The sequence below is a fragment of the Sus scrofa genome, chromosome X (genome assembly GCF_000003025.6).
Source record: "Sus scrofa isolate TJ Tabasco breed Duroc chromosome X, Sscrofa11.1, whole genome shotgun sequence".
In the NCBI taxonomy this organism is placed as follows: domain Eukaryota; kingdom Metazoa; phylum Chordata; class Mammalia; order Artiodactyla; family Suidae; genus Sus; species Sus scrofa.
In genome coordinates this window covers 62,060,832-62,080,851 of record NC_010461.5, presented here as the reverse complement: position 1 = coordinate 62,080,851, position 20,020 = coordinate 62,060,832, and the positions used below count along the sequence as shown (strand labels likewise).

General features: G+C 38.2%; 1 protein-coding gene across 3 annotated transcripts in view; it reads right to left on the bottom strand.

Annotated features, from left to right (window-relative positions):
- ATP7A (ATPase copper transporting alpha) overlaps window positions 1-20,020 on the bottom strand; it is a 137,515-nt gene that overhangs the window by 29,207 nt on the left and 88,288 nt on the right. For all 3 annotated transcript variants that reach the window (XM_003135200.4, XM_013990937.2, XM_013990938.2), the window contains 6 exons: window positions 18,533-18,696; window positions 8,181-8,342; window positions 4,946-5,022; window positions 4,539-4,764; window positions 2,991-3,224; window positions 708-799 (listed from right to left, as the gene is read on the bottom strand). In XM_003135200.4, coding sequence (XP_003135248.1) covers window positions 708-799; window positions 2,991-3,224; window positions 4,539-4,764; window positions 4,946-5,022; window positions 8,181-8,342; window positions 18,533-18,696 — 955 coding nt within the window. The remainder of the gene's footprint in view (window positions 1-707; window positions 800-2,990; window positions 3,225-4,538; window positions 4,765-4,945; window positions 5,023-8,180; window positions 8,343-18,532; window positions 18,697-20,020) is intronic.

Sequence of the window (20,020 nt, the reverse complement as noted above, 5' to 3'; positions counted from 1 at the left end):
TGAAACCTCATGGTTCCTAGTCGGATTTGTTAACCACTGAGCCATGACGGGAGCTCCAGGGATTTACTTTAAAATACTACTGCAACAACAGAAAGAAAGCTAAAATGTACAGATGAAGTAAAGTGTAGCAAAAAGTGAACAGTTGTTAAATCTGGGAGATAGGAATTCCCGCTGTGGCACAGTGGGTTAATGATCCAGCTTATCTGTGTGGTGGTACTGGTATGATCCTTGGCCTGGTGGGTTAAAGATCTGGTATTGCTGTGGCTGTGGCATAGGTCGCAGCTGTGGCTCAGATTTAATCCCTGCCTCAGGAACTTCCATATGCTGCAAGGGTGGTTGAAAAAGAAAAAAAAAAACTGGGGAGATAGATCATGTGGATTATACCAATCTCTCTACTTCTGTGTATATTTTTCATGAGAATTTAAAAAAGAGGAGGAGGGGAATTCCGGTCGTGGCACTGTGGAAACGAATCCGACTAGGAACCATGAGGTTGCAGGTTCGACCCTGGCATCGCTCAGTAGGTTAAGGATCCAGTGTTGCTGTGAGCTGTGGTGTAGGTCGCAGACTTGACTCGGATCCTCTGTGGCTGCAGCTGTGGCTGTGGCCGGCAGCTGTACCTCCAATTCGACCCCTAGCCTGGGAACCTCCATATGCCATAGGTATGGCCTAAAAAAAACAACAGGAAGAGGAATAATGAAGATAAATACCTCAGGAGGATATTATCAGAGTCGAGAGTTACAATTGTTGCTTCTGTAGCTTGTAGTGATATTAGTTTGGCAAGAGCCTCTGAAGTTTTGCCCTATAAATTAAAACACATATGTTAACAATACTAAGAAAGAAAAAGTCTTATGTAAAATAAAGACACAATCTTTAAAATTTACCTAACAGCTTTTAATTAGCTCAAATGAGAAAATGTTAATTAGTTCAAATGAGAAAATGTTTAACTTTGACAATATGAAGTACATACAATATAAAATGTATTATTAAGTATGATTTATAAATAAATAGTGTAAATTAATAAGAAAACATCAGCTGAATAGCATTGAGAACTTTGTCTAGATACTCATGTTGCAACAGAAGAAAGGGTGGAGGAAAAATGTAATTGTAATGTATACATGTAAGGATAACCTGACCCCCTTGCTGTACAGCGGGAAAATAAAAAAAAATTATAGGAGTTCCCGTCGTGGCGCAGTGGTTATCGAATCCAACTAGGAACCATGGGGTTGAGGGTTCAATCCCTGGTCTTGCTCAGTGGGTTAACGATCCGGCGTTGCCGTGAGCTGTGGTGTAGGTTGCAGACGCGGCTCGGATCCCGCGTTGCTGTGGCTCTGGCGTAGGCTGGTGGCTACAGCTCCGATTCGACCCCTAGCCTGGGAACCTCCATATGCCGCGGGAGCGGCCCAAAGAAATAGCAAAAAGACAATAAATAAATAAATAAATAAATAAATAAAATTATTTTTAAAAATAAAAATAAAAAAATTATAAAAAAAATTTAAAAAGTCAGAAGCAGAAAAAAAAAAAAAAAGAAAACATCAGAACCCATGGGCAAAGGACATAAATCGGCAATTCATTTAAGAAGAGATATAATACCTGATGTGTGGAAAAATGCTAATCCCTACTACTAATGGAAGAAATGCAAACAAAACCAACTCTATGATACTCTATGCCCACTAATTTAGCAAGAATTTAGATAGGACCTGGTGCCCTTGAAGGCAAAAATTGTTAAGATTAGTGGCATGAGCCATAGAAAGATTTATGCCCTTTAATCATATCCTTTGTAACTTATTCTAAGATTCTAATAGAAATAACTATTAAATATGAATATGTTTAATGCAGGATTAGCTAAAATTAAACACTGAAAACAATTTGAGAACAAAACCAGTATGGTTTAGTAAATCACAGCACAATGATTTGAGAGAATTTTGTTCAGAAATACAGAATAATTGTCTAGACTGCAAAAATGGGGGGAAAACTTTCTAGTATTAAGGGCACAAAGTTGTATGTATGTATGTATGTATACTGTGTTTGCCACTCTGTAAAATATAAAGGTATGTGGAATACGATTAGAAAGCGATTTCCAGGAGTTCCCTTCGTGGCTCAGTGGTTAACAAATCCAACTAGGTTTTGGGTTCGATCCCTGGCTTTGCTCAGGGGGTTAAGGATCAGGTGTTGCTGTGAGCTGTGGTATAGGTTGCAGATGTGGCTCGGATCTGGCGTTGCTGTGGCTCTGGTGTAGGCTGGCAGCAACAGCTCCAATTAGACCCCTAGCCTGGGAACCGCCATATGCCATGGATGAGGCCCTAAAAGGACAAAAGACAAAAAAAAAAAAAAAAAAAAAAAAAGAAGAAGAAAGTGATTTCCATTACAGCATGGGATTTTGGGTAAACTATTTCCATCATTATTTTATTTTATTTTATTTTATTTTATTTTATTTTTGTCTTTTTGCTATTTCTTGGGCCGCTGCCGCGGCATATGGAGGTTCCCAGGCTAGGGGTCCAATCGGAGCTGTAGCCACTGGCCTATACCAGAGCCACAGCAACGCAGGATCCGAGCCGCGTCTGCAACCTACACCACAGCTCACGGCAACGCCGGATCGTTAACCCACTGAGCAAGGGCAGGGACCGAACCCGCAACCTCATGGTTCCTAGTCGGATTTGTTAACCACTGCGCCACGACGGGAACTCCTCCATCATTATTTTAAATCTTGTGGTTATATCAATTTTTCCATTAAAATGTGAGATAAGTAAAATAACTACTTCTCAGATAACTCTCTCTTAAACATGGACATACGGTACTATTTACAGCATTAATTCCACAAATTTAGTAAATCTGCAAAGGAATATTTAATCTAAAATACTGCCAAAACAATATACTTCTTTCAGTACATGGTTAACTACATAAATCAATGTATATTTCTAATAATTGGTCTAGAAAATACTATAGTCATTTATCCACCCAAGATTTTAACACATCACCCTTTCTTACATTACCTTTGCTATATGTTCCAGCCACCGGCCTAGTGCAATAAACACAAATAACATAGGAGGCGTGTCAAAGAAAGTAACAGGGTTCACTTTGGCTCTCTCATACATTGCAACCAGAAGAATAACCAAAGAGTAAGCAAATGCAATTGTGGTTGCCAGCACAATCAATACATCCATATTTGCAGTTTTATGCTTCAGTGCTTTGTAGGCCTGAATGTAGAAGTGCCAGCCTCCAAAAAACTATAATATAGAAACAGTAATTAGTGCTTTTCTAAAAAAGCTGAAATTCACATATATACCTCACTAAGATAGAGCATTAATGTTAATTTCCTTTGGCTTTTATCTAATCCATAAACACTAAGAAGAGATTTTAAGCTGAAATAATAGTGTGTATTTTAGCAGATACATGTCTATAGGCTTCAAATTGCTGTACAAGCACTTGGCAGCCATCCTCTATGATCCAATGGATATTCCATAATAAAAAAAAAAAGTCAAATTGTTCTTGGATTTTTCTTTTTGAAGCTAGCCAAAGCAAGAACTAGGAAAAGAATTATATTCTTTTGATAATGATTTTTTTCTTTATATTAGCTTCCACCTCCCTCTTTGCAAAATTCGACCTAAATGGTCTATTATAAGCTACTGGATCTGTTCACTGTTTTCATTGGGAAGTATAAGTGAAAAGTTTATTTTTTCAATAAATAGAGAAACATGCTAAGATTTTTTAAAATTATTACTGCTTTTAATAGGTATAAGAAGAAGGAATAGATCTATTAGATGGAAGTATTCCACAGTAAAAGTTTACCTCAAAAGAGGAGCTGAGGAGTTTCCGTTGTGGCTCAGTGGTAACGAACCCAACTAGTATCCATAAGGATGCAGCTTCAATCCCTGGCCCAGCTCATTAGGTTAAGAATCCGGCATTGCTGTGAGCTGTGGTGTATAGGTCACAGATGCAACTCAGAACCCACGTTGCTGCGGCTGTGGCTGTGGCTGTGGCTGGCAGCTGCACCTCCAATTCAACCCCCGGCCTGAGAACGTCCATGTGCCGTGGATGTGGCCCTAAAAAAAAAAAAAAAGAAAGAAAAAAAAAAGAGGAGCTGAAAACATACGTAGAATAATAAACTTAAGTGCCATGGAGAAATAATTAAAATAAATAACATAATTATTATGGTTTTTATTTTATATAATAAATCAATAAATACATTAAAATAAAATATAATAAATATAAGTACAATGCATTTAATATAAAATATAAAGAAATTAAATAATATATTTATTATAACTTTAAAGTTACATACAATAGCAGATATGAATACCAAATTCATATCTGAATATGAATTGAACTCATTCTCTGCTTTATCATTAAACAACATCTTTAGGAGTTAAAATGGAATTTATTATCCACTTTATCAGTTTAAGATTATTTTTTATAAAGCATTCAGCACAAAATGACTATACATCTGGCTAATATTTATTCTATGACTGAAAATAGCCTCACATGTCACGTTTTAGCTATTTTCTATTATTAACACATATATTTGCTAACATTCTACTTGCCTGTACAGGTATACACAATAAAAAAGATAGCAAATTCATAATGGACAATCCTGGCAGGATCTGACGCTCCAGGAACATAGAAGAATGACTGTTGATCATTTCTTCTTGGCTCATGTTCTGATTAGGGTGAAGAGTTGCAAGGTGGTGGTCCATAACCATCATATATATCATCAGCCCCATTACAGGAATACAGAAAAACAGGCTCACAAGAAAGGCCCGTCGCCATCTTATACAGAAAAGAAAAATCATTTGAGTAAGTAGCTAATGCTTAAAGACTCTAAGTAATATAGAGAAATATAACTTATAGCCGAATGGATGATACTGAAAAAACTGACATGCTAACAGGATGTTAAATTTGTAATGAAGAATCAAAATCTGTTTTTCACTGACACTATAAAAGTACTTACTGTCTGATTTCTCGTTTATGGTCTAGGTGACTTGCTGACCGATCCTTCTTGACCAAAGAAGCTTCAAAACCTAAGCTCTAAGGAAATTCATGAGAAAACAATTATTTCACTGAATGTATAAATATTATGTACAGAAATTAAGCTGTGGCACTGTCATTAAGAACAATTCAGGGAGTTTCTGTCATGGCTCAGTGGCAATGAACTGAACCAGTATCCATGAGGACGCAGGTTTGATCCCTGGCCTTACTTAATGGGTTAAGGATCTGGCATTGCCATGAACTGTGGTGTAGGTTGCAGACATGGCTTGGATCCTGTGTTGCTGTGGCTGTGGCTTGGGCTGGCAGCTGTAGCTTCGATTTGACCCCTGGTGATTTGACCCCTGGCCTGGGAACTTCCATATGTTTTTTTTCTTCCATAAAAGAACAATTCAACTCAATTACTGAGTGCAAGTCACTCTGTGGAATACAAAGATGATTTGCTTCCTTCTCTTAATTACTTTTGTTTCTAATTTTTCACCAAAGAAATGAAAATTTCCTCAACTCTAGTTAATGTCTGTTCTACTGTTCTCAAACTATTGATTTAACTCAAGTACACTTGTCCTGAGTAGAGGTTCTTATTATATCAAGAAATAAACTAAAGCCTCCAATAAGTTATTTTGGAAAAAAACAGAATCTATTTCTTGGTCAGGCTGACAGAGTGTTTGATGCCCTAATAAAGACAGAATTCAGGAGTTCCTATCATGGTGCAGCAGAAATGAATCCGACTAGGAACCATGAGGTTGCAGGTTCTATCCCTTCCCTTGCTCAGTGGGTTAAGGATCCGGCATTGCCACGAGCTGTGGTGTAGGTTCCAGATGTGGCTCAGATCTGGCATTGCTGTGGCTCTGGTGTAGGCCGGCAGCCACAGCTCCGATTAGACCTCTAGCCTGGAAACCTCCATACGCCGCAGGTGCAGCCCTCAAAAGACAAAAGACAAAAGACAAAAAAAAAAAAAGAATTCAGCAGGAAAATCATAAATCTTACTCTTAGATAAGCACCTCCTAGTATTGATAGATATTACTCACTTTATTTTTAAGTTTAGCTTTGTCATCTATCTATCCATTTATTTATCCATCCTTTGCCTGAAGAAGCACAGAAAATGGAATAGGCCACAAAAGCTAGCACTATACTAAATATATTATTCAAGGTTTTACATACGCACTCTTTACTATTGTTCTGCCAGGAAAAAGAACATTAACAAAAATCTTCCTCAATAAAAAAAAGTATTGAAAGAAAATTACCACCTAAGACTCTTATGAGCACAGATAGTAACATACACTACATTTTGAACTGTTAGGGAAAATGCTGCCATCTTACTTTTGTTGGCAATAAAGCACAGTGAAAAGAGCAAGCATGAACACTGGATTCAGAAACATTAGGCTTGAATCCCAGCTATGACACTAGCTATGTGACTTTGGACAACTAACTTAACATCTCACAACCTGAGTCTCCTCACCTCCAAAACAAAGATGATAGCACTGTGGTGAGAATTAAATCAAGAGCTGAAGCTTTGCAATTTTGCTAACTGGCACATAGTTGATACTCGATAATGCTAGCTTCACAAAGATGTTGATGGTATTATTATCTACATTAACAGGATCTTATCTGAAAGATTAATATGCTTTTCAGATCATTAGAACACCAATGCTATACCATATTAGCACTTTTAAAGCACTCTCACATGTAATACCACTTAAGATTACAGGATGAATTTGTCACAAAGAAAAAAGGTTTGGTCACCTAATTTCCCAAAACCACAGCCCAGACTTATGGGGCCACCAGAGATGACTGTGGTATTCAAGACGTACTGGAATTCTCGCTCCTCAGTCCCCTAACTTCACCCCTTACCCCAGGTTGACTTTAGCTCCTCCCTTTTCCCATTTAGGCCCATCTCAGTGGGCAGGACCAGGCCAAATTAAGAGGAGAGTGTGGCCTTGGCCCCAGCTGGGATGGCCTTGTTACAGTGGAGCTAAGGAGATCAGAAGGACTAACTGGTACATTTAGCTAAGGAGCCATCTCTTTCTTCCTTCTTGAAGCTGTTTCTCCAAAACATCAAATCTAGAACTATTTCCCCAAATTACAATAACCTAGAGACAGTTCTGACTCCCATGTGAACCCCTAAAGCAGTTTAACTCGTCACTGCTAAGTGTGTGTTGTTAACTGTGAGACAGGATTTCCTTTATACAGTGTGAATCTGCCTAACTCTGACCCAGAAACCAACCACTTAAACAGAAATTCAGAAGATATTAATGAAAATGAATATTGAAAGTGGGCATGTCTCTTGCTTAGAATTAATTTTAAATCTAAAATTGTTTAAAGAACAATAGACCCAAGTGTAAATATTCAGAAAGAGCTCCCCAGAAGAATGGAGGAAGAATTTTTATTATAATGTTTCCCATCTCCACACCATATAAAAGACAGGAGTGTTTCTGATGCTTTTTTCCTTCCATGGTGCCTTTTTTTAAGAAATGCTCTTCTGTCAGGTTTAAACATTTTGAAGTGTCCCATTGACAAGAACATATTGTAAAACAAAAATCTAAAGAGTAATATATGGTATGTTTGTGTTCCCGTTGTAATAAGTTGATTATAAGAATTTATGAGGGCTAATTAATTTATGAGGGCTAAATTACACTGTCACTTTTAAAACTCGAGTGTTTGACATAACTTCTAAGACCCATGTAATTTTCTGTGTCCCTCTTGAATTTTTAAACTTAATTAACAGTTAGTGAATATGAAAGTACTTCTGAATTAAAATAAATCTACATGCCTGGAAAAAGAAAAAGAAAAACGTCTAGTCCTTTAAATTTCTTACTTTAACTTAAAAAGATATCATTTGCTTTGACCTAACAAGCAATACAGTATCTAACAAGATGCTTCACTTTCATAATGATTAACATGAATTCTATTCATACAAAACTGTACTTTATTTACATTTTCTAAATAAATATTTTATATGATTTCTCATTCTATCTTAAGTCTGCTCCTGATTAATAGTGAAAATGCGACTTTGTCTAACTCTTCCTAACAAGGTCAAAGGCAGATATATTTACATTAAATTTTAAGATAGATGTTGTCTACAGAGTAAACAAAGGAATCATATATTTTCCACTATCTTTATCTGATACAAAACATAAGTGATTCAAGGGAATACTTACTGGATAGGTAAGAACAGAGAAATGCACAGTTTTGGCACTTACTTCAATTACATGAATAATATCTCTGGGACCAATAATTTCTGGATCATATTTAATATGTGCCTTGTTGGTTGCCAGGGCTACAGAGCAGTAGAAGATTCCTCTGTGTTTTGTGAGAGTAGACTCTATTTTATGTACACAGGAGGCACACGTCATTCCTCTCACCTGTTAAAGACAAAGGCTTGTTACTGAGAAATATACTTTTTTTCTCCATCAAATGAGTTATTACTTTAAACTACAAAAGCTCTTATAACACAGGAATAACATACAAGATTTTATCTGAATTATTAATATACTTTATACTTTAGATGTGATCATTAGATCACTGTTTTTATATCACAGTGAGCAAAGATATGGTCCCAGCTGCCAACAGATAAAACAGAAGAGAATCTCATTAAAAGTCTTCCTCTTCCTGTTACCACTCAGTATTAGAGGATTTGATACCTATCATTGTTTCTTGCATTCAGTGCAGATAAATATTGTGTCTTATATGTGAAATCTAAAAAATAAAATGAATGGCATTCCCCTTATGGCTCAGAGGTTAAGAATCCAACTAGTATCCATGAGGATGCGGGTTTGATCCCTGACATTGCTCAGTGGGTTAAGGATCCAGTATTTGCCATGAGCTGTGGTGTAGGTTGCAGACACGGCTCAGATCCTACGTTCCTGTGGCTGTGGCATACCAGCAGCTGTAGCTCCGATTCCACCCCTCGCCCAGGAACTTCCATATGTTGAAGATGTGGCCCTAAAAAAATAAATAAATAAAAAATAAAACAAACAAATGAATACAGTAAATAGAAACCGACTCACAGAAAACAAACTAGTGATTACCAATGGGAAGAAGAGGAGTTCCCGTCGTGGCGCAGTAGTTAACGAATTCGACTAGGAACCATGAGGTTGCCAGTTCGATCCCTGGCCTCGCTCAGTGGGTCAAGGATCCGGCATTGCCGTGAGCTGTGGTATAGGTCACAGATGTGGCTCGGATCCTAAGTTGCAGTGGCTGTGGTGTAGGCCAGCGGCTACAGCTCTGATTGGACCCCTAACCTGTGAACTTCCATATGCCGTGGGTGTGGCCCTAGAAAAGACAAAAAATAACAAATAAAAAACCAATGGGAAGAAGAAATGAGAGGAGCAAGATAGAGGTGGGGATTAAAAAGTACAAACTACTTCTCCAGAAATAAACCCAGATACCTACAATCAATTAATCTTCATAGAGTCAAGAAGAACAGAGGCAAGAATATAAAATGGGAAAAAGTGTCCAGCAAGTGGTGCTGGGAAAACTGGACAGCTGCATGTGAATCAATGAAACTAGAACACACTCTCACACCATGCATAAAAATAAACTAAAAATGGCTTAAAGACTTAAATGTAAGACAAGATACCATAAAACTTCTAGAAAAGAACATAGGAAAACATTCTCTGACATCAACCATACAAATGCTTTCTTAGGTCTGACTCCCAAGGCAATAGAAATAAAAACAAAAATAAACCAATGGGGCCTAATCAAACTTACAGGCTTTTGCACAGCAAAGGAAACCATAAAAAAATGAAAAGACAACCCACAGAATGGGAGAAAATAGTTGCAAATGATGCAACCAACAGGCCTTAATCCCCGAAATATATAAACAGCTCATACAACTCAACAAGAAAAAAACAAACAACCCAATCAAAAAATGAGCAGAAGACCTAAACAGACATTTCTCCGAAGAAGACATATGGGTGGCCAGTAGGCACATGAGAAAATGCTCAATATCACTATTGGAGAAATGCAAATCAAAACTACAACAAAGTACCACCTCACACTGGTCAGAATGGCCATCATTAATAAGTCTTTAAATAACAAATACTAGAGAGGATGTGGAGAAAAAGGAACCTTCCTACACTGTTGGTGGGAATGTAAATTGGTACAACCACTATGGAAAACAGTATGGAGGTTCCTCAGAAAACTAAATATAGAACTACTACATGATCTAGCAATCCCACTCCTGGGCACATACCTGGAAAAAACAATTCAAAAAGATACATGCACTCCTATGTTCACTGTAGCACTATTCACAATAGCCAAAACATGGAAAAAACCTAAATGACCATGGACAGATGAATGGATTAAGAAGATGTGGCATAAGGAGTTCCCGTCGTGGTTCAGTGGCTGGCGAATCCGACTAGGAATCATGAGGTTTTGGGTTTGATCCCTGGCCTTGCTCAGTGGGTTAAGTATCCGGCGTTGCTGTGAGCTGTAGTGTGGGTTGCAGACGCAGCTTGGACGCTGCGTTGCTGTGGCTGTGGCTGGTGGCTACAGCTGACTAGACCCCTAGCCTGGGAACCTCCATATGCTGTGGGTGCAGCCCTAGAAAAGACGAAAAGACAAAAAAAAAATGTGGCACATACACACGATGGAATACTACTCAGCCATACAAAGAACAAAATAATGCCATTTGCAGCAATATGGATGCAACTAGTGATTCTCATACTTAGTGAAGTAAGTAAGAAAGAGAAAAACAAATATCATATGATATCACTTGTACCTGGAATCTAAAATATGGCACAGAAGTTCCTGTTGTGCATGGATGGACCTAGAAATTATCACGCTAAGCGATGTCAGTCAGACAATGAGACACCAACATCAAATACTATCACTTACATGTGGAATCTGAAAAAAGGACAGAATGAACTTCTTTGCAGAACAGATACTGACTCACAGACTTTGAAAAACTTATGGTTTCCAAATGAGACAGGTTGGGGGGTGGGGGGATGCACTGAGGCTTTGCGATGAAAATGCTATAAAATTTGGTTGTGATGATTGTTGTACAACTATAAATGTAATAAAATTCATTGAGTAATAAAAAAATTAAAAATAAGAAAAAGAAGTTCCTGTTGTGGCTGAGTGGTAATGAACCCAACTAGTATCCATGAGGATGTGGCTTTGATCCCTGGCCTTTTCAATAAATGGTGCTGAAGGAATTCCTGTTGTGGCTCAGTAGATTATGAACCTGACTAGTATCCATGATGTACGTTCGATCCCTGGCCTCGCCCAGTGGGTTAAGGATCCAGCATTGCCATGAGCTGTGGTATAGGTTGCAGACATAACTTGGATCTGGCATTGCTGTGGCTGTGGTGTAGGCCTGTAGCTGCAGCTCTGATCTGACCCCTAGGCTGGGAACTCCCATATGCCATGGGTGCAGCCCTAAAAAGCAAAAATAAAATAAAATATGGCACAAATGAACCTATCTATGGAACAGAAATAGACTCACAGACATGGAAAATAGACTTGTGGTTGCCAAGTGGAAGGAGGGGAAGAAGTGGGATGGGTGGGGAGTTTGGGGTTATTAGATGAAAACTACTACATTTAGAATAGATGGGCAATGAGGTCCTACTGTAACAGCACAGGGAACTATATCCAATCTCTTATAACAGAACATGATAGAAGATAATATGAGAAAAGGTATATATGTGTGTGTGTGTGTGTGTGACTGGGTGACTGCTGTACAGCAGAAATTAACACAACACTGAATCAACTATACTTTAAAAAGTTTAAGACAAAAAAGTACAAACTATGTACAAAATAATCTACAAGTATATATTGCGTGGCATAGAATATATAGCCAATATTTTGTAGTAACTTTTTTTTACTTTTTGCCATTTCTTGGGCTGCTCCCGCAGCATGTGGAGGTTCCCAGGCTAGGGGTCTAATCAGAGCTGTAGCCACCAGCCTACGCCACAGCCACAGCAACTCGGGATCCAAGCCGAGTCTGCAACCTACACCACAGCTTATGGCAACGCCAGATCCTTAACCCACTGAGCAAGGCCAGGGATGGAACCCGCAACCTCATGGCTCCTAGTCAGATTTGTTAACCACTGAGCCACAACAGGAACTCCAATTTTGTACTAACTTTAAATGGAGTATATTCTATAAGAATTTCAAATCACTATTGTACACCTGAAACACATAATATTATAAATCAATTATACATCAATTAAAAAAACTGATTATGGGAGTTCCCGTCGTGGCGCAATGGTTAACGAGTCCGACTAGGAACCATTAGGTTGCGGGTTCAATCCCTGGCCTTGCTCAGTGGGTTAAGGATCCCGTGTTGCTGTGAGCTGTGGTGTAGGTCGCAGGCGAGGCTCTGATCCCGAGTTGCTGTGGCTCTGGTGTAGGCCGGTGGCTACAGCTCTGATTAGACCCCTAGCCTGGGAACCTCCATATGCCGTGGGAGCGGCCCCAGAAAAGGAAAAAAAAAAAAAAGAAAAAAAACTGATTATGGAGTTCCTGTTGTGGTGCAGTGGAAATGAGTCCGACTAGTATCCATGAGATTGTGGGTTCTATCCCTGGCCTCGCCCAGTGGGTTAAGGATCCAGCATTGCTGTGAGCTGTGGTGTAAGCCGGCAGCTACAGCTTCAATTCAATCCCTAGCCTGGGAACCTCCATATGCCACACATGTGGCCCTAAAAAGCAAAAAAACAAACAAACAAAAACTGATTATGCCAATCCCTGAGGTATATGGAATGACTGGCCAACTGTATGCAACCTGCTGTACAGTACAGAAAACTCTTCCTAATATCCTGTGATAATCTATGTGGGAAAAGAATCTGAAAGTGAATGGATATATACATGTATAACTGAATCTCTTTGTTGTACAGCAGAAATTACCACAACACTGTAAATCAACTATACTTCAGTAAAACTTTTAAAAAGGAAAAAAACAAAAGAAAACAAAAACAGGAGTTCTCCTTGTGGTTCAGAGGGTTAAGGACGCAGTGTTGTCTCTGTGAAGATACAGCGACCTGGCCTCACTCAGTGGGTTACAGATCTAGCATTGCTGCAAGCTGTGGTGTAAGTCACAGATGCGGCTTGGATCTGGTGTTGCCATGGTTGCGGTATAGGCGGCAGCTGCAGCTCTGATTTGTGGGAACCTCCATACGCTGTAGGTGTGGCTGTAAAAAGAAAAAACAAACAAAACAGAAAACTAATTTAAAACAAAATTTGGAAATTAAACAAAAGCTTGCAGCAATGTAGGAAGCATTTATTCAAGAAAATTAGACGAATCCAAATAAAACAGCAAGATATTTGGCTTTATAATTTGACTTATTCCCATCCCCTCTCCTCTAGCTCTGTGGTAGCTATGAAGACCAACAGGCCATAACCATGGTGAAAAATAGCATCAGGGAAGCCACCAGAGAGGACAGAAAAGGAGTGGAATGCCTTCAGAGCCTCATTCCCAGAGAAATGTCATTATTTGACCTGTCTGATGGTTTTCTATAATATTCCACTTGCAAAGATGTGTTTGTCCTAACTGGAGCTCAGTGAATACAAAAAGCCTTTTCCCCAGGAGAATTTGTCACAAACAACTGTAGGAAATTATTTAACCTTGTGGCTGCCTGAGCCAATGGATAACAGGTGGGGCAAAGAATAGGCTAATAAAAAAGCCTAAAAAGGAAAACTAGGAAGTGAAATATCAGTAAGAGCCTCAACATAATCCTAGGAATCTAAAAGGCCATGCATATGCAATAGGATTGTGCACACGTCCAGGGCTGTGTGCATATTCAGAAAATAACTGAAAAGGCCAAAACCTCTCACCTCAGGCTGACCTTTAGGCTCTGTAGAAGCAGAAATTGAAGGGTAAGGCAAAAGTGACAACTGCGTGGCTGAGTGTTCAAGGCATGCCCTAACATTTACAGAGAGCTCTTTAGCAAAGACTGGGAAACTTACGGGTTCAAGATATTTAAGGAAATCACTGTCCAATCATTAGCTGACCACCAAGCTAACCAAGCAAGAGTTCAGTGGCCACACACAACAAAGAACTTTACAAAATTAGTTCAAAAGTCACTAAACAAACAATAACAATGACAAACAGCAACAAAAAAACAAACCCCAAGGAGTTCCTGCTGAGGTGCAGTGGGTTAAGAATCAGACTGCAGCCGCTCAGGTCACTGCAGCGGTGTGGATTTGATCCCCAGCTGGTGCAGTGGGTTAAAGGATCCATTAGCGTTGCCATGAGCTGTGGTGTAGGTTGCAGACATGGCTCAGATCTGGCATTGCTGTGGCTGTGGCGTAGGCCAGCAGCTGTAGCTCCGATTCAACCCCTAGCCTGGGAACTTCCATATGCCGAGGGTGCAGTCCTAAAAAGATGAAAAAAAAAAAAAAAGTATCCAGAATTGCCATATGGGTGTAGCCATAAAATTTAAAAAATCTCTGAGGCGAGGGAAGAATCTTATTTACAGAGTTAGCACATCACACTTTCAACAAAAAACTGTCAGACATGCAATAAAATAAGAAAGTATGTTCCATACACAGGGAAAAAAAAGTAATCAATAGAAATGTTACTAAGGAAGCCCAAACATTGGATTTACTAGAAAAAGATGTTAAATCAGCTGTTTTAAATATATGCAATGAATTAAAAGAAACCATGTCTAAAGAATTAAAGGAAAGTATGAGGCCAATATCTCACCAAACAGAGAGTATCAGTAAAGAGAGAGGGATTATTAGAAAGGCCCAATGGAAAGTCTGGAGTTGAGAAGTACTAAACTGGAATGAAATCAGTGCCTAGAGGAAAACTTATAAATGCCAATATTTAAAAATAAGAAAGGAGTTCCTCTCATGGCCCAGCAGTTAGCAATCCTGACTAGGTTCCATGAGGATGCGGGTTCAATCCCTGGCCTCGATCAGTGGGTTAAGGATCCAGCATTGCCGTGAGCTATGGTGTAGGCCAGCGGCTACAGCCCCGATTTGACCCCTAGCCTGGGAACTTCCATATGTTGTGGGTGCAGCCCTAAAAAGACCAAAAAAAAAAGACCAAAAAATAAAAAATAAAAAAATTTAAAACAATAAAAATAAAAAAGATCTTGGAATTGCCTGGTGGCTCAGTGGATTAGGGATCTCACATTGTTACTGCTACGGTTCAGATGGCTGCTGTGGACTTGAGTTCGATCCCTAGCCCTGGAACTTCCACATGCCACAAGCGTGACCAAAAAATAAATAAAATTTAAAAATAAGATCTCAAATAACCTATGCTTCTACCTCAAAACACTAGAAAAAGTGAAATTAAATTCAAGATTAGAGTGAAAATAAACAAGAGAGAAAATAGAGAAAATCAGAAGTTGAATACTTGAAAAGATTAACAAAATTGACAAACTTTTGGCTAGAATGATGAAGAAAAGAAAAAAGATTTAAATGATTGAGTTCAAGAATGAGGAATGACTACTAATAGGTATGGGGTTTGTTTTTGGGGTGATGTAAGTGTTTTGAAATTAGATAATGGAGATCAGTTGTACAACCCTGAGAACATACTAAAAATCACTGAATAGTACATATTAGAAGAGATGTTTTTTATGGTATGCAAATTATATTTCAATAAAGCTATTACTTTCTAGAAGTATTTAAAAAGTAAAAACCAACCCATTCTTCTTAATAACTGCTCAGTATCCCACAGTATGGATATATCATTATCTATCCAGTTTCTAATAATTGACATTTAGTTATTTAGTTTGTTTCCTATCTTTTGCTACTATAAAAATACTATAATGAACATCTTTGTACACATATCATTTCATACAAATGCAAATATATCTGTTGGATAATTTCCTACTAGTGGAACTTCTGAGGCAAAGACTACTTACTACAATTTTACTTTTGATAGATATTGCCGAATTCTTCTGTTGAGAGCTTCTATCAACAGACATTCCACTGACGATATACAAGAGATCAGTGTTAACAAAACTGCTTATCTTTACCAACCTAATAGGTGAAAAATGGCATTTCAGGGCAGTTGTAATTTGCTTTACTCTTATTTTAACTGAGATTGAATATTTTTCATATATTTTTTGGCCATGTCCCTGGCCTGTAGAAGTTTCCAGGCCAGGGATCAAACCAAGTCACTGCAGTAGCAATGCCAGATCCTCAACCTCCTGTGCCATAAGAGAACTCCCTCATATGCTTAAAAAAGTACTGTTTTGGCTTTTTTAACTGTCAGTTCATATCAGCTTTTCTATGAACTATCACTTTATAACCTTTACTATTTTTCCTTGGGGTTGCTGGCTCCTATTGATTCACAACAGTTTATATATTTAGAAAATTAACTTTCATCTATGATATTAATTATAATTATTTTACTCGCTTTATGACTTTTTATGATGTTTTTCTTCCAAGAAAAAATTTTTATGTACCCAAATTTATAAATCTTGTCTTTTATGGGTTTTGTATGATATTTAGAAATTCTCTTCCTACTCTTATTTGTAAATGATAGATTAGATGTTATCCTTGGGAAAAGCTGGGTAGAGACTACGTGAAAATTCTCTACACTATTTTTCCAACTTCTTTGTGAGTTTAAAATTATTTCCACAATGCACTGATGTATGATAAAATATGTTAATTGTAGAATCTAGACAGTGTGTATAAGAGTGTTCAACTGGGAGTTCCCATTGGGCTCAGCAGTAATGAACCCAACTAGTATCCATGAAGATGTGGGTTCAAACCCTGGCCTCACTCAGCGGGTTAAGGATCTGGCATTGCCGTGAGCTGCGGAGTAGGTTGCAGACTTGGCTTGGATCTGGCATGGCTGTGGCTGTGGCTGTGGCCGGCAGCTAAAGCTCTGATTCTACCCCTAGCCTGGGACTTCCAGGTACCACAGGTGCAGCCCTAAAAAGAAAAAAAAAGAATGTTCAACTGTACAATTTTTTTTGTTTTTTTCTGATGTGTAAAACTTTTATAATAAACTAAAATGAAAAATTTTTTCAAATATTTCTTCTGGTAGCTTCATGATTTCATTTTTTATATTCAAATTTTTGTCTGAGCTCAAATTTATTTTGACACAGGATTAAATTTTTTGTCTTTTTTTGTCTTTTTTTTTTTTTTTTTTTTTTTTTTTGTCTTTTCTAGGGCCGCACCCATGGCATATGGAGGTTCCCAGGCTAGGGGTCGAATCAGAGCTGCAGCTTCTGGCCTAAACCAGAGCCACAGAAATGCCAGATCCAAGCTGCGTCTGTGACCTACACCACAGCTCACAGCAACACCAGATCCTTAACCCACTGACAAAGGCCAGGGATCGAACCCACAACTTCATGTTGCCTAGTTGAATTCATTAACCACTGAGCCATGACAGGAACTCCTAAATTTCTTAATTATTTAGATTATATAAATAAAACGATTTGCTGGATTGGAGAAAATAACCATTTTATTTATTTCAGTTATATTTTGAAAATGACCATTTTAAACCAATTTGCCTTACATCTGGTTTTATGACTTTATAAAATTTAAGTCTTTAATGCATCTAGAATTTATTCTTTTACATGCTACTATGTAGGAATCATAATATATGTTTTTTTTTTTTTTGTTTTTAGGGCCACACCTGCAGCACATGGAAGTTTCCAGGCTAGGGATCAAACTGGAGTGGCAGCTGCCAACCTACAATACAGCCACAGCAATACAGGATCCAAGCCACGTGTGTGACCTACACTACAGTTCACCACAACACCAGATCCTTAACACAATGATCCTCATGGATGCTAGTCAGATTCATTTCCACTGAGCCATGACAGGAACTCCACATACTTTTTTTTTTTTTTTGTCTTTTTGCCTTTGCTAGGGCCGCTCCCTCTGCATATGGAGGTTCCCAGGCTAGGGGTCTAATCGTAGCTGTAGCCACTGGCCTACACCAGAGCCACAGCAACGTAGGATCTGAGCCACATCTGCAACCTATACCACAGCTCACGGCAACGCTGGATCCTTAACCCACTGAGCAAGGCCAGGGATCGAACCCGCAACCTCATGATTCCTAGTCAGATTCGTTAACCACTGAGCCATGACGGGAACTCCTCCGCATACTATACTTTAAAAGCTGATTTTTATTTATTCATTTAAACTGAATTCCTGTTTTTCGATTTACAATAGAAGTATGATGATCTTTTAAATTCCATGCTCGAAGGCCACCATTGTCATATATTGTCCTTCCATTTTTCAAGTTCCTTAATTTTCATTTTATGTCTTATTTTCCAAACATTTAATTATATATGGAATTCTACTCTGAATTCTCACCAAGTTTTTTCCTTCAGGGAGTTCCTATTGTGGCGCAGTGGAAACAAATCCTAGTGTCCATGAGGACAGGTTCGATCCCTGGACTCGCTCAGTGGGTTAAAGGATCCACTGTTGCCGTAAGCTGTGGAGTAGGTCACACACACAGCTCGGATCTGGCATTGCTGTGGATGTGGCTGGCAGCTGCAGCTCTGATTGGATCCCTAGCCTGGAAACTTACATATGCCACAGGTGTGGCCCTAAAAAGCAAAAAAAAAAAAAAAAAAAAAAAAAAAAAAAAAAAGGTTTTCCTGGAAATTTCATTAATTACACAAAAATTCTTACTTACAACAAGTTCCAAAACACCGTCTCCTTCATCAGTATTTTCCATCACAGTGGTTCCAAATCCAAGCTCTCGGATTAACTCTGCTATCATCAAGGGTTGTATAACAGCAGGGTTATATCTTACTTCCGCCTTACCAGCCATCAGAGCGACAAGTACAGAATATATTCCTAGTATCATTGATAAGAAAAACAATTCAGATAACATTCCTCATAAAAAGAGTAATCTTATAATAGTTTTTTTTATTTAACTGAAAGAATTAAGTAAATCTGGAGAAATTTATTTAATTTTTATACAGTCTTGAACCAAACCCAAATAAAACTATTTGAAAAAGAAGGCTTCATTTTATTTTATTCTTTTTTGTCTTTTTAGGGCCACACCCACGGCATATGGAGGTTCCCAGGCTAGGGATCCAATCAGAGCTACAGCTGCCAGCCTTTCACCAGAGAGGAAGCAGTGCCAGATTGGAGCCAGATTGGAGCCGTGTCTGCGACCTATAGCATAGCTCACGGCAATGCTGGATCCCCAACCAACTGAGCAAGGCCAGAGATGGAACCTGAAACCTCATGGTTCCTAGTCAGATTTGTTTCCACTGTGCCACGACGGGAACTCCTAAGAAGGCTTCATTTTAAAAAACTTTTTATTATGAAAATTTTCAAATACACATAAACAAGAAAACAACGAAATAACCTTTTTAAATCTAATTCTTATTTTATATTGGAGTATAGTTGATTTACAATGTTGTGTTAGTTTCAGGTATACAGCAAAGTGATTCAGTTACATATACACTGATATATATGTCTACCTGATGTACCCATCTCTCAGCTTTAGCAATTATCAATAATACTTGTTTGATCTTGTTTCATCTATATTCCTACCCACTCACTCCCTGCACTCTACCGATTATTTTGAACCAGACACCATATCCTTTCATATGTAAATATTTATTAAATACATATCTCTAAAAGGTAAAGATTCTTTTCTTTTAAAAAATAACCATAATACCATTGTCAAATTCCTCAAATATCCAGGTAATATTCAGATTTCCACAATTGTCTTACAACAGTTTAACACTGTTTGAATTGGGATCCAAATAAGGCCCGTGAATTGCAATTTTATTGTGTAAATATAAAGCATTTTTAGAAACTTAGAGCCCTAGAGAAAGGAACTGATGCACTTAGTAAATCACTGCAGTTGTAGCAAAGAAAACAAGAATGTACCAACATACACATTATAATATTATCAAATAATAGTCATTTCTTTCTCAAGTTTTACTGACACATTAATCTAAAATGCTCTTGTTCCTAGGGGAAAAATGTGACACACAACTTAACAAAGGAGTTCATTTTATGGCAGTCATGCTGTTCTCTGGTGTAAGCATCTTGTTAACAACCATCTACTTCTCTGGGCCAGCGACTGCTGTCATTGCCAGGAAGAAAATTAATTCTGCACAGCAAAAATGGCAGTGCTTTCTAGCAATCTGTGGCACTTGGT